Raw genomic sequence first — 14,666 nt, forward strand, 5'->3', positions numbered from 1 at the left:
TATTGGCTATTTGCAACAAAACTTTTGATGGTTCTATGGTCACGTCCTAATATCTTGGCAATTTCAAGAGTGCTGCATCCCTCTGAAAGACGCTTTATAGTTTTTGACTTTTCACAGTCTGTTAGATCTCTTTTCTGGCCCATTTTGCCTGAGGAAAAGAAACTGCCTAATAATTGTGCACACCTGATATAGGGTGTTGATCATTACACAAATCCACATCATCTAGTATGTTTAAATCCAATAGGCATTCAAGTATATTCAGCTTGGAGTTGGAAAGTATACATAAAAATGACAATATGGTCAAAATACTCACTTGCCTCATAATTGTACACGCAGTGTACTTCTCCTGTCACTGGTTTTAATGTTATGGCTGATCAGTGTAACTTTAAATATTCTGTTGGGTTAACAAAGCAACACTAGAAGAGTGACATATACTTATATCAGGTTAGAAACTTCATCAATTCAACACATATTTAAGAGCCAACCTTATGCTTTAATGTGAGTAGGTTCGCATTGCTATAAAAGAACTTTGTCAGAGATGTAGTAGCCCTTATAATACATCATATCCAAACTGCATGGTTTAAAAGTAATTGGACAATTTGGCTGCAATCCATTTTCTGCAGATGTGACTAAAGGCAAGAGACAACATGAGGAGGAGGAGCTGAGGATGTCTGAAGCCAAGGTCTGGGCAAGCATCAGCAGGGATGGCTTTGAGTCTTCAAGCAGTCATTAACTGCTAAGGATTTGCAGCTAAATATAATGACTCTGTCTGGCTTCATGAAGATAAAGTCAGACAAAATCTATCCAATTACTTCTGAACGCCTAAACTTTTTTTTATAAGTTTGTTTAAGGGGCTACACCTCCCACACAGATGTCAATTTAGGCATGAAATTTAAGCTGAACTCAAAGCCAAGACAGCTGCCTTGTTAATGTAGTATTCATTATTTTCCATCAGACTGAAGCCGTCTTTGCTGAAGCAGAGAGCCCAAAAAAGCCTGGACAGTGGCACAACGTGGAAATGTTTTAAACTTGTGAAGTCTGATGGATGTTGGACTGTTCCTCATGGTGACCTTTTAAAAGGATTTCTCTGTCAAGGACTCAGCTCTAAATAGAGACACACAAATCTACCAAGCATGAAAACTCCTACATCACACATGAAGCTGCAAAGTCAGCAAAAAAGTAATGGATGTTTGGAGAGGCCCTGTCTGATGAATACTGTCTGTTTTGTGTTAAATATGAGGCCTGTTCGCATAAATAAAAAAAATAAAAAATCCATTGTTTGCATATATATCGGGATAGGATACACTTACGCAACAGTCCATATACTATTATTTTCAATTTTCTGTCTCAAATAACGTATTCATAATTTTAATTTTTAGTGGAACATAACTGCTATTCAAGAACTGCTGCAGTATTCACAATGCCAGCATTACAGATGTTTTTATTTCTTGTGTGTCAGTGCAAAAAGGGAATGCTTTACAAATGTCATCATTTAAAAAAATAAAAAAAAAAAAAAAAAAATGAAAAGAATCTTTTTTTTTTTTATCCGTGCATGGCAAGTGTAATTCAATTAATCACTGATGGCCGGTCCAAGTCTGCGGCACAAAAACAGACGTAGCGTCATGTCTTCAGGGGGAGGTTTAATAACATCTCTGGCCGTGATCTGTGGGGAAAATAAAGCAGAGGTGGCTGGGTTAGTGGTAAGTGGTAAATGGTAAATGGTAAATGGCCTTGCTTTTATATAGCGCTTTTCTACCTATTGGTACTCAAAGCACTTTACAGTCATAGACACATCCACCCATTCGCTCACACAAGCACACACACATTCACACACCAGTGCCACGCACTGGGAGCAACTGGGGGTTCAGTGTCTTGCTCAAGGACACTTCGGCATGTGGCACATTCCGGGGATCGAACCGCTAACCCTCTGGTTCGTGGACAACCCGCTCTACCTACTGAGCCACAGCCGCCCCCGTAGCATAGGGATTATGGAAGTCGTCATTCAGAAGCAACAGCGAACCGCCCCCAACGACCCCCATAAGAGGAAAAATTCAATATCACTCCAAAAGCATATACGTGGCATCACGCAGACCTCCTCAGAGACACATTGTATCACATGTACTATGTCAAGCTATTCCGCAGAGAATGAAGTGAAGAACTGGAAATGACGGTTAATGTGACTGAGACCACCTGGGGGAGAAGAGTGCATTTTTCTTTATATCTGTAATTGTCCTCTAAGAGGCTAGACCCTATAGCCACGGATACGTATCGCAGATTTACACTGGATATTTTTAGGGTTTCTCATATCAGTATTAAAGAATGTTCCAATCTAAAAAAGGCCTAAAGGGCTCTGTTTAGGCACCGAAATTGTTAGTATCAGGCATTGGAGACTGTAAGCACCATTATATATATCTCTAGGAGACCATTAACTGGATCACAAACCAGCTACAGAAAGTAAAATTAAGAAATACTGGATAATGAGGGTGTTAACTACACTGTGGCAATGGCACTGAACTAAATGGAGATGTTCCCTCTCAACCCAGCACAGCTCATGTGTGAAATATACCCCTTCTGGGAGAGGGGCCACAACCTGAGTTGGATGGACGTCCATATCAGCCGATGAAGTTCATCACAACGAGATGGAGGACAGTGTGAGCGAACAGGAAGTCGGCGAAGGCTCTCTCCGGGGAGATCGACAGGAAGTCCCCTTTGTTCTGTGGGTTGATCTGGATACGGAGACACACTGGAAGAAGATAAAGAGGATTTAGAGTGAGTTTTATTGTTCTTCAGTTCATATATAACCAACAGCTGAGTTGTCCAGCTTTTACAGCAGGAATAAACATTTTTACAGCGTGGTATAAAAAAATGATTTTGGTCTCTACAGCTAGTTTTCCTCATTTATAAAAATTCTATGGATGATGAATTTTTATATTCCTCATCCTTTTAAATGATATCGAGGCTTAATGTTATGCATAATTATGGCCATGGCTGCTTTAGAAGACAGGCGGGTGCCATCGCTGGTTGCTGCCTCTAAACCTAAGCATCACCCTCTACCTCTCCAGTTTTTAATCATTACATGGTCATTTCAACAACTCATGCTTACATTTGCAGTTTTTGCATTTATCATTTCTAAAATTAGGTTTCTGAACTGAGACTAAAGCACTGATAGGGTTTATATAGATACATTTGCACTGACAGGTGGCTCAAATGCAAGCATTAGGTTGCATACAAATGATAGAAACCACAAAAACCTGGAAAGAGACAGACAGGACATGTAGCAGAAATTACGTTGGTAATTAGTTCTCAACATTCATCCATTATCTATAACCGCTTATCCTCTAGAGCAGGGGTCTCAAACGTTTGGCCCACAGGCCAAAACCGGCCTGCCAGATGGTGTAATCTGGCTCGCGGCATAAATTTGCAAAGACTTAAACTGCAGATTTTCAATGAAAGTAACTGCTATGGCTAATTTGTCCGCTGTTTTAGCAAGAGCAGCAGACAGAACACAACACACAGAACTTAACAGAAGATATTTTAGGTAGTTCAATAAATGTAAAAATGTTCATAATGTACCTCTATACACTAAAACTATGGGAAACATTTGGAATTGTCATTATTTATGTTATTGCGTTATTATGTTTCCAGCCTGCTTGAAAGCAAATTGAGCTGTATGTGGCCCCTGAACTAAAATGAGTTTGGCACCCCTGCTCTTGAGGGTCACAGGGGACCAGGAGCCTATCCCAGTAGAGGTGGGGTACACCCTGGACAGGTCAACAGTCTATCACAGTGCTAACAGAGAGACAAGCAAGCAATCAGACTCACATGGACACCTACGACCAATTTAGAATCACCAGTTAACCTAACAAGTCCTATGTAGTAATAGCTACTGAAAAAAAGTACTACATTAAGTTAACAGGTTATTACGCAGACCTAGCTAAAAACCGATACTAAAACACTTGTACAATTTATACATAAATCTCATGTGCTGTATATGTTGAAACAGTTCAAGCTGTAGTTTGTGGTGCTGCTGAATGGAAATACATTTTATATCTTAAAGCGAATGATACTCACGTGTGTCTAAAATTATGCCTGATTAAAATAGAAGGGATTTTGAATTAAACTAAATATGTTACCCACTACGTTTTTTACCCAAACATCATGTAGTGAGTGTCACCCCTGCCACCCCACTTCCATACTTAGAAAATAACTGTGTGTTTTATGTTTAATATAAGGACAGCTCATATCACCGTTTGTCTTAGCATAGTTAGCTAACTTGTGCCAGTGCTAGCTCACTAGTGCGCCACGACTTCTGCAACTGAAAACCGCCAACTGACGCGTTGAATGCATGTGCTCCTAGATATAACAACATTTAACTGAATAAAGATTTACCTGCGAGGATGAAAGAGCCAACACATGAGATGAAACCCGACAGAAAGCTATTGAATGGGAAGGTGCCGACGAGGAGACAGTACAGGAACTGCAGCGCTCCTGTCAACAAGATGTACAGCAAATATGCGTCGACCACTTTCAGCTTGTTGGGCGTCGTGGAGGTGTATTCCTCCAGAAACCGAGAGATAACAGATATGACCGAGTTCGACATGATTTTGCCTTCTTGACTGTATAAAAAGGGTCGAGTTTTGCACGGGTCTTCTTCCTCAGTCTAACGAGTGACGTGTCCTGACCAACCGGAAGCGACGTCGGTGTTGCACAGAATATATTCCGGGTACCTCGGAACTTCAAGCAAAAGTATAACAAATAGTTGTTTAAGGGGATTCTAGGCGCCGCCCACCGTAGAACACAGATGTGTAAAAATGAATATGATGATCTGCTACGACGGTACTTTGCGCTGTAGTTGTGTCAACTGCAGTCTTGTTTCTCGTCATTAATTTTAACTCCAGTGCCTGTTTTTTAACGAATCGTGTCTGACGAATATGTTTTTTCTTTTTCAGTTTTTTTTTTTACCAACGGAAACACACGCACATATACTAACGAGTGTGTGTATAGCAGCAGCAAAACATTAATATAATACATTTATTGTAGTGTGAATTTGATAGTTAGTAAAAATTGTAATTGAAGAAAAAGCAACCCAGAAAAAGTGGAAAATACGTTATCGGCTGACTGTGAACGGCCCGTTCACGCTTTGCATTCGACTGATAAGGAGCAACACTTTTGGCCTTCAGTTGATGCATCTTCGTGAGAGGCGATCTTCGTGTTTGGTCAACTGGCGTAGGACTGAACGAGTTACAAAACATTAAAAGCGAGCATACACAAAGGACTTCAGTGTTATTTCACATCGGACGCCGAAGCTAGAGTTAATAACCTCGATTTAACTGGATGTAGTAACCGGAATATGCCAACAAATGGATCCTGCTACAGCCACAGCTCCCATACAGAACGACTGTGAAGCAGAGTGAGTAACTTCGATAGCCGAATAGCCGACCTTTCATAACACACGCTAGCTTCACTTTTAAAAACTGAACGTGTTGACTCATTTACCGGGCTCTGTGTAAAACATATATACAAGGATGTGCTGTGTCATTGTACCTGAACCAATGATTAGCCCATTTGGACGTTACACGTAGATGTTTTCAGACTGTTTGACTTTATTATTCTTATGTACATAAATCTTGGGAAAATAAACCAGTTATTTGACATTTATAGAAATGCATCATTGAAATGTTTTACTAAAATAACGAAAAATCCATTACCACTTATATGGGGGGGGGGGGGGGCAATGTAGTAAATGACTGGATGTTGTGACTTTATGTATTATTGTATTATTGTGTATTGTGTTTAAGAGTGATAGCTGAAGAAGGGATCAGCAGGGAGCCAGACTTGTATAAGTGACTCAGCAAAACTGAACTGCATTGTAGGTTGGCAACCAGGTGAAAGGTCTCCTGATGTTCTTGGTGTATTCATGGTGGAGGTAGGATTGTGCTTCTGGCCTGTTCCTACCTCCAGTCAGACAGGAAGTAGTGGCTGATCCCACCTCAGCTCACTTTACACACCTTTTTTTGTTCTATAATTCTGTCTTGTTATGTAATAATCAGTGGCTAAAGGTTATAGGTAACCAGGATAAGTATAAACCACTCCCACCACTCTGCCCTGACTTTGATTGATAGTATGTGGGCTTTGAAACATGACTCCAGGCCTTGTAGCGCTCACATGCTATCCATGCAAATCGTGATAACACTGACTGCGCCGGCTTTAACCCTCGGACTTGCATCAGAAGCTTTACCATCTCCTCACTCTCACTATCTCTTTCTTTCAACGTTGCCTTCGTTAGGTCAAGTTCAATCTGGAGCTGGTGGCCTTCCTGGCGTCCAACCTCCATGTCCCTGTTGAAGACTACAGAGTCCAAGATTCTTGCCTGTAAGAGTTTCTTGACATATTCGGTGTGATTATGTGATCGCCCGATGGTGGCCAAAGCTGCTAATCCCACTCTTCTGTGTTTGGTCACTACTAGGTATTCAGAATGACCTGTGGGCCAGGTTTGTGACCCTACCAAACCAGGACCGAATATGGACTCTGACCCTCACCGACAAGCTGCTTCACAAACCTGCAAAACCAGGTGCTGACCTCTGCCTTCCTCTTCCCAGTCTTTGTTTATAGGGGGGCAACAGCTGTGATCCAACAGAGCTGTAAAGGATGACATAAAACATTGATTTCTCCTTCCCCTTTCTGTTTGTCCTCTAGCTCATAAGACACCTCTGGTGATGGTGCACGGTTTTGGAGGAGGGGTAGGACTCTGGGTCCGGAACCTGGACGCTCTCAGCCGGTGGAGGCCTGTCTACGCCTTTGACCTCTTGGGCTTCGGCAGGAGCTCCAGGCCTTCCTTCCCTTCAGACGCTGCCGAGGCAGAGGAGCAGTTTGTCGACTCTATTGAACAATGGAGGCAGTCTCTAGGTCTGGACAACATGATCCTGCTGGGACACAGCCTTGGAGGATACCTGGCTGCGTCCTATGCCATCCAGTACCCTTCTAGGTAATAATTGTGATGAAATACTTTGTTTGTTTGAGGCATAAGGGCTTCAGTAGGTCACATTCTTTGCTAAGATGTCAGTAAAGGCAGAAACATGATTTTAATCACCATGAATTGTGTCATGTTGGATGTTTACCAATCTCAGCACTATCATGCCACTAAAGGAATTAATTATAATACATTTCAACTTTATTACACTTTATAACGGAGAAAGGATAGCTGCCTCTCGTTTCCAGTCTAATCTAAACAGCTGCTTTCTCTTGCTTCATTGTATCACACAGATAAAGGAATTCTTTCAATTGTTTCCTTTGCTATAAAACCAAAATTTGCAAAATATGCACATTTACGCACCCCTCCCCCATTATTGAATCATAGCAATGATTCAAAATACTGTCTGTAATTTGAAAGGCAACTGTAAATGATCACTTGAACACAGTTGTGTAGGCTACTGGACATTAAGTATAGCAGGACAAAATGTTGGCGGTCCTCACATTGGCAGGCCTTAAAAATATGTATTAGACTTTGACTGCAGGACTAAGCTCACTGTCTCTCCCCCTTCCCTGGGTCCTAACTTGCATGCTATATATTGTTTTGGCTATTTGCAATGTGACTCTTGATAATCTTATTTATGTTTATGCATGTAATATTTATTCATTGTTAATTATGTATATTTATTTTATAGTTCGTTGTATTTCTAATGTGGGGTCTTTCTATGCAGAGTTTGTATGTTCTCTGTGTGCCTGCGTGGCTTTTCTCTGTGCGCTTTAACTTCCTCCCAGAGTATATCCAAAAAGTGTTTAAAAAGGCAACTGAACTTGTAGAGTTTTTTGAGAGGTTGTTTCACCACTCATCCAAGTAACTTTGTCAGTTCTAAGGGACCGGGGGAAGTTGAGGTTTAAATAGGAAACTCTGTGGGTACAACCCATCAGAAGTATGCCTGAGTTGTTTATGTTAACGACCAGAAACTGGTACAACTAGTGTCCATTAAAGGCTAGATACTTACCTGTCGTTGAGGCTGACTGTTTGTCCATGTCCTCTTTCCCCATGAATGGAGCTCTACAGACCCATTATCAGTCAGAGGCTCCAGTCTCAACGTGTGAATGAAGTTGAAACTTCTTTGGGACAGAAGTTAGGACTGTATAGTGAATTGATGGCAAATTATATGTCTTAATACTTCCTCAGACAGTCATAAGACATGCTTTTTAGGTTAATTGGTGATTCTGGCCCTAGGTGTGCATGTGAGTGTGAATGGTTGTCTCTCTGTTATAGCTGTGTGATAGGCTTGACCTATCCGGTCTCCCTGCAACTCTCTTGAGGACAAGCTCTTACAGATAACGAATGCATTAATGAATTTATAATCACTTTTACATTTAATCTAATTTCCTTTTGTTTCACAAAATTATTTTATACAAATTATTTTTGTGGAAGTTAAATGGAAGTTCTGAGAAATTCTCACTGAGTGGTAGTTATGCAGTGTAGGATGTGTTGAGTGAAAAGGCTTTGCATGATTGAATAATTAATTTTTATTACTTAGCCCAAACTTGTGGAATCAATAACAACCAAAAGCAAAAAAGAGATTGGTCAATTGCTGCATTCCAGGTACAGTGCATTTGTACATCGTGTACATTTTTACTAACATGTAGTATGATATGGATGGGAAAATATTGAATATTACTGTGATTTTACTTTAACTCAAAAGCTTATCCACATTATCTGTTAAAAAACTGGGTTAGCGGTTCAATCTCTGGAATGTGCCACATGCTGAAGTGTCCTTGAGCAGGACACTGAACCCCCAGTTGCTCCCAGTCCGTGGCACTGGTGCATGTGCTTGTGTGAGCGAATGGGTAGATGCGTCTGTGACTGTAAAGCGCTTTGAGTAACATAGGTAGAAAGGTGCTGTATAAAAGCAAGGCCATTTACCATCCTAATGGAAGTGTGCATAATCTTATTTGTAATTGTTTTGTTAGCTGATGGAAAATAGTCCAGTTAATATATATTCTGCTGTGTTTTTTTTTTTTTTTTTTTTTCAGAGTGTCCCACCTTATCCTGGTCGACCCCTGGGGTTTCCCAGAGCGACCAAAGACACAAAACCAGACGGAGGTGGTGAGGAGGCAGTCCCCTCCTCGCTGGGTGATTGCTTTTGTAAAGATTGTTTCCTTCTTCAACCCGCTGGCTGTCATCAGAGCAGCAGGCCCATGGGGTAAGAAGCGTAAACATCTGTCTGCTTTCACTCTGTGGCACAAATGTGGCTTTCCCCTCATCTCACAATGTGTCACTGACTCAGGTCCGGGCTTGGTGAACAGATTCCGTCCTGATTTCAAAAGGAAATTTGATGACCTGTTTGATGACGACACCATGACGCAGTACATCTACCACTGTAACGCACAGACCCCAAGGTACAACGGGAAAAAAATATGAAAAATACACTCCTTAGAAAATGTTGATATCTTCCTATGTCTTCAATTTTTCTTTCTCTACATCCTCCCAGTGGAGAGGTGGGTTTCCGGGCCATGACGGAGTCTCTAGGCTGGGCTAAGAGGCCTATGCTGCAGCGGGTTCATCTGCTGCCCCCCTCCATGCCAGTCACCATGCTATATGGAGCACAGTCCTGGGTGGACAGCTCGTCCGGGGACCAAGTGGTCCAGATCAGGAGCGAGGCTAACACCAAAGTAGTGGTGAGTGGATATAGAAATGCTGAAATAGACATGGACCTACATACAGATCATCCAATTATGAGTCAAAAATGTGCAGGTCTGCTTTGAATGAGTGTGATTTTAATAAAGTAATTTGAAGTCTTTATTTGTTCCACTGCAGCTAATAAATGGAGCGTCCCACCACGTGTATGCCGATCAGCCAGAGGAGTTCAACAGAGTGGTCGAAAAAATATGTGAATCCGTTAACTGCATGTGAGTGTGTGTAGAAAAACTGAACGTAAGTAGGCAGTCCATTGTGATGCATGGCTTTGGATTAGGGTATATCTAGGCATCGTGAGTGTGAATGTGTTTAAGTTCTGAATCATAAATTGTTAACATTATTACAGTACATTTTTTTGCTGATATTTGTTACTATATATTTAGTACTATATCTGTAAAAGTATTGGAAACAGGATTGAGTTCATACATAGTGAACGACTGAATTCACCACTAAATATTGTTGCATTGTCGTATGTTTTAACTGAAACAGGTGCATCTTTATTTATTCCTGATCAGCTACATAACTCCTGATTCACTCTTTGACATGTGCCTGATATAATGCTGTTGTTTCTTTTCTTTTCTTTTAACTCTTTTGCTCTGTGTCAAACAACTGTTCGCATTTTATACTTTGAAATCAATAAAAAGCTTAATTGACAAACTACCTGTGCAGGATGCACTTAATGGCCCAACCAGTAGAGGTCAGTAATAAATGTTAATTTCTATGGTTCTGTCTGTCTGTCAGATGTGGTTAAAAAAATGCCAAGTAAGAGTTTGTATGTCATTTCCAGCACAATATTCTTTAAGTATGAGAGTTAGAATACGCTCGGAATACGCTGGGGATATGAAATATTTACATGTTTTATATAAACATACAAATCCCTTTTTTAATACTAACCTGTAAAGTAACTGTAGCAGACAAATAATTGTGAAAAGTATAAACACTGATATGGGCATGTATGAAATGGGCCTACTTGCATGGACCAGCTGCTTTATCAATGCTGTACTTAAATACAGAATTGACATTAGTTGAATTTATCACAGTCCACCATTACAGGGCATTATATGTCAGTAATATTGTTTATAGCTGAGTGGTAGAAACAAAAAGTAAAAAGAGCAGAAGAAAAAAGTACAAGCCACACCTTAGAGCATCAATCCCAGTAGACTGACCTGTGTCGGTTTCATTTTTAGACAAAGTGAATGGTTGAAGAAACATCTGTGTACTTTTTTAGCTAAAAAACCCTCTAAAGATGTCCCTTCAATCATCTTATAAGTGCAATGTCACAATGCTGACAGAACAGAATGTCAGCAGATGCCTTGACCGGCCCTGTTCGTCATTCAGGGTGCATATGCGTGCTTGCTACAGGACCTGGCTCAGTCTACCCCCTTTCCCCCAGTTCAGCCTCCAGGTCTAACTTTTCTTGTGGATACCTTTGAGTTGTTTTTTTGAATCAATTTTGCACTGGTTATTAGTCGTTGAGTTTGTTACGCTGTAAATTGTAACAGTATTAAATTAAATAAATTTGGTGGCCATAACTCCTCTTTGTCAACTGGCTGTCTACACTAATTAGAAATGCGTTTGCAGAGATTTGGGATCGGAAAATTGGACCAACTTTAAGTTCAATACCCTTAGAAATGGTAAGTTTTTGGATAAAGAGCTGTTTTTTTCAACACTTCTACATCAACTACTTCTACTTGCCACCTTTTTGCTTGTTTCATTTAAGCTTTGAGGAGAAAATGACAAATGTATTAAGTCAGTGGAGATTATCCAAGCTTGTCAAATTGTTTAAATATTTAGTGCATTTTAAATAAAAACTGCTCCTTACACATTTTTAGACTCCTGAGTAGAAAATAAAAGGATGCCCGGACAAAGACTATTTGGATCAAGATGCAGAAAACTCTATTTAGATTATTTCTAAAGCCACTAGTCCATGTGTAAAGTCAGTTCCTTGAGGACCATCTGCCCATGGTGTAGTGTATGTGGAGCATTACATCTTTCATTCAAACCGATGTTCAGAGCAAATAATTAATGCAGCTCTAAACCATGACAAGTCAGTTCATAGAACACAAGGAGACATTCTGAATACAGCAGTGAGGAAGTGTTCAGCATAGCTCCTTCCTGCTGAGAAGATGTGAGCTGCTCCAATGTTGTCCGCTAGCTGGTGTAGGTGTTGTGCCATCTCTTACAGCAACATAACAATGACTGAGGAAAGACAAAGACAGAAGATTAAGAGACACACAAATCAAGTGACAATGTTTCACTTCACTGCAGTGTTTCTACTGATAATTAATGCAGCCTCTCATCTACTAACTCAACCCAGTGTTCAACAGAGCGCTCAAGAAATAAGATCAGTGGCAGGTTCAGGTCCAGGTAGTTACTAAAGCTGAACATGATATCCAGGAGCATTCTGTTTTTGTTTGATTCAATTAGAAACATTTTTAAAACAAAACACTGAATTTTTGAACACAAACACTTGTGATATGTGACATAGTTGTCGTGTGGTTAACTTTATGGTTGACATTTTGTAGGTTTGCCATGCTAGTACAGTTAGCTCATTTTCTCATTAGTGTTCGTTTCTTCCACCACTGTCAAAACCAAGCCAACAAAAGCTGCTAATGTTAGCTCCATGTTAGCTAACGTATTCCTGTGGATTGTTTTGCCTCCAGCTAAGCAGGAGTGGGAGTAGAGTTATGTTAGTATGGACTAATTAATAATTACGTATATTATAATGTATATTTCGTTGCTTTTCATTTCAAATACTGATAAGGCATGTGAAACTGACAACCATGGCTGCAGTCTTGCGCCATGGCATCAACCCCTCTGCATTAATGCTTTTTCAGCCTTTTGTACATCCAGTATCCTGGACTCTGCAGTGACACCACAGGGGTTTTCCTGTTTACAACAGCTTCCAGTATGCTGTGGATCATAGTATTATAAAAGTATTACTACTGACTTATTACTGTGATTCAAGTTTTTTTGAGCATTTAAGTGCTTTGAATCAAAAACTTCAGGAGATCATTAGTGTTGTTACTTACGTCACCATTGTTGCATTGTCTGTGGGTCCACTTTGAAAACTGATAGAAGATGTTTGATGATTTGTTTTGTTTCTTTTTCAATCTTTTGCAGAAAAATCACTATGAAATAATTCAAAAGCAAAATCAACTTGGAATACTTTCCCCCAGTAAGATCCGTGGCAGGTTCAGGTCCAGTTACTAAAGCTGAACATGGTATCCAGGAGCATTCTGTTTTTGTTTGATTCAATTATAAACATTTTCAAAACAAAACACTGAATTTTTTAACACAAACACTTGTTTATCATCTCTACTGCTGAATGGAATGAGTGAATGAAATGACATTAACCACAGTTCAGTGTTTAAATTACACAGGTATTGCAGCATGAACTCTGACACACAATCCTGAAATGCTGTATGGTATCTGTACAACAATAGAGATTGTTTATGTTCAAGCTAGCTTCATTTACTTCATATTTTGCTAAACATAACACAGCTAAAAACATTTTGCTTTTTAGTTAGCTTCTTAGCCATTAGCCTATGTAATCGCCTCCGTTAGCATATCCATTAGCCTATATAATTGTCACATATCACATATGTAGTTAACTTTATGGTTGACAGCTTGTAGGTTAGCCATGCTAGTGCAGTTAGCTGTCAAGACGTTGCCACGGTTCTGTTCATAACCCAAGCCTGATGCCGCTAACTAGGCAGAACCTCGGCTCACACCACACAAAACTCATCTGTTAAATCTTTGTAAGTTAAGTCTTGTTCATGACCATTCAGGACGTAGTTGTAGGCATGTAAGGATTTATGTTTCCTCATTTTCTCATTAGTGTTAGTTTCTTTTTTTTTTTTTTGTGTTATAATGAAGATTTGTTGCTCTGGCACAAAAAGGTGGGCATGAATAACAATAAATAAATAAATCAGATTATGTTATTTTAAACGTGGGTATCAATGTAGTACTAAATAAATAAGTATCCGTTATTGCTGCTTTAAAGCTGCATCTGTAATAAATAAATAAATGATCTGCTGAGGTCAGGAGTACGGAGCCTCCTGAACAAACAATAACTCTGCACTACTGTATATAGTCCCTGTATAAAACCCTGATTTTGGTGTACATATCTGCTCTTATTCTATATTTTATGTGTATAGATTGAGATTTATTTTATTTTATTTTATTTTTACTTTAATTTTCTTTCACTTATTTAAGTTTGTGTGTTTATGTACAAGAGAGTAAAGTTACCGGAGTCAAATTCCTTGTATGTGCACATACTTGGCCATTAAAGCTGATTCTGATTCTGATTCTGATTCTCTTCCAGACAGGGTTAGCATCAGGGCTGGTCACTGGTATCAGCTCAGAATTTTATATTCAGTGCATCACCAACAGCTTATTCTGCCTCAATAAATAAATAAATGAACGTGTGTCTTTCCTGCTTTAAAGCTGCATTTGTACTCATTCAAGTGTCAGATATGATCAGGCTGTAGTTTCCGATGTTCTCCATAAATACTGCATCCATATGATCTGACTAACAAAAGTTCTAAAAGCAAGATTGTGTTGTTGGTGCTTTCTGTGGTAGACAGATTATTCAGCATGGGCATCCTGACTGCAGCTATGCATCCCCATACGCAAAAAACTGCGATGCGCTGTGTATTCTGACACCTTTCTATCAGAACCAGCATTAACTTCTTCCGCAATTTGAGCTACAGTATCTCGTCTGTTGGATCAGACCACAAGGGATAGATACTGACCACTGCAGACTGGAAACACCCCACAAGAGCTGCTGTTTTGGAGATGCACTGACTTTGAGGACAAAATGCTGAATTACTGCCTCTTATATCCTGCCCACTAACAGGTGCCATCATGAAGAGAAAATCAGTGTTATTTACTTCACCTGTCAGTGGTCATAATGTTTTTCCTGATCGGAGCACACAGGGTTCATGTTCACATAGCAAGGAATAGATGACAGTGTTATTGTTACTGA

At 39.9% G+C, this 14,666-nt stretch overlaps 2 protein-coding genes across 2 annotated transcripts; one reads left to right on the forward strand and one right to left on the reverse strand.

Moving 5' to 3' along the window:
* Positions 1–1,414: 1,414 nt before the first annotated feature.
* On the reverse strand, positions 1,415–4,692 carry dad1 (defender against cell death 1). The gene is made up of 3 exons (XM_084547387.1): positions 4,390–4,692; positions 2,591–2,743; positions 1,415–1,663 (listed from the first exon to the last, which is right to left on the reverse strand). Exons 1-2 carry the CDS (start codon positions 4,598–4,600, stop codon positions 2,613–2,615), a joined length of 342 nt encoding a protein of 113 aa, XP_084403513.1. The 5' UTR covers positions 4,601–4,692; the 3' UTR covers positions 1,415–1,663; positions 2,591–2,612.
* A 104-nt stretch (positions 4,693–4,796) lies between these two features.
* Positions 4,797–10,334, forward strand: abhd4 (abhydrolase domain containing 4, N-acyl phospholipase B). Its single transcript, XM_084547397.1, has 8 exons — positions 4,797–5,410; positions 6,287–6,372; positions 6,467–6,571; positions 6,697–6,985; positions 9,013–9,182; positions 9,267–9,378; positions 9,471–9,657; positions 9,797–10,334. The coding sequence occupies exons 1-8, from the start codon at positions 5,361–5,363 to the stop codon at positions 9,890–9,892; spliced, it is 1,095 nt and encodes a 364-aa protein (XP_084403523.1). The 5' UTR covers positions 4,797–5,360; the 3' UTR covers positions 9,893–10,334.
* The last annotated feature ends 4,332 nt before the right edge of the window (positions 10,335–14,666 follow it).

The sequence above is a fragment of the Chelon labrosus genome (genome assembly GCF_963514085.1).
Source record: "Chelon labrosus genome assembly, chromosome: 6".
NCBI lineage: Eukaryota > Metazoa > Chordata > Actinopteri > Mugiliformes > Mugilidae > Chelon > Chelon labrosus.

Coding starts and splice junctions, on each gene's coding strand:
- dad1 (XM_084547387.1), bottom strand. CDS start 4,600: ATGTCGAACTCGGTCATATCTGTTATCTCTCGGTTTCTGGAGGAATAC. Junction 2,744..4,389: donor TGGCTCTTTCATCCTCGCAG/GTAAATCTTTAT, acceptor ATCTTCTTCCAG/TGTGTCTCCGTATCCAGATC.
- abhd4 (XM_084547397.1), top strand. CDS start 5,361: ATGGATCCTGCTACAGCCACAGCTCCCATACAGAACGACTGTGAAGCA. Junction 9,183..9,266: donor CAGAGCAGCAGGCCCATGGG/GTAAGAAGCGTA, acceptor TCACTGACTCAG/GTCCGGGCTTGGTGAACAGA. Junction 9,658..9,796: donor AGGCTAACACCAAAGTAGTG/GTGAGTGGATAT, acceptor GTTCCACTGCAG/CTAATAAATGGAGCGTCCCA.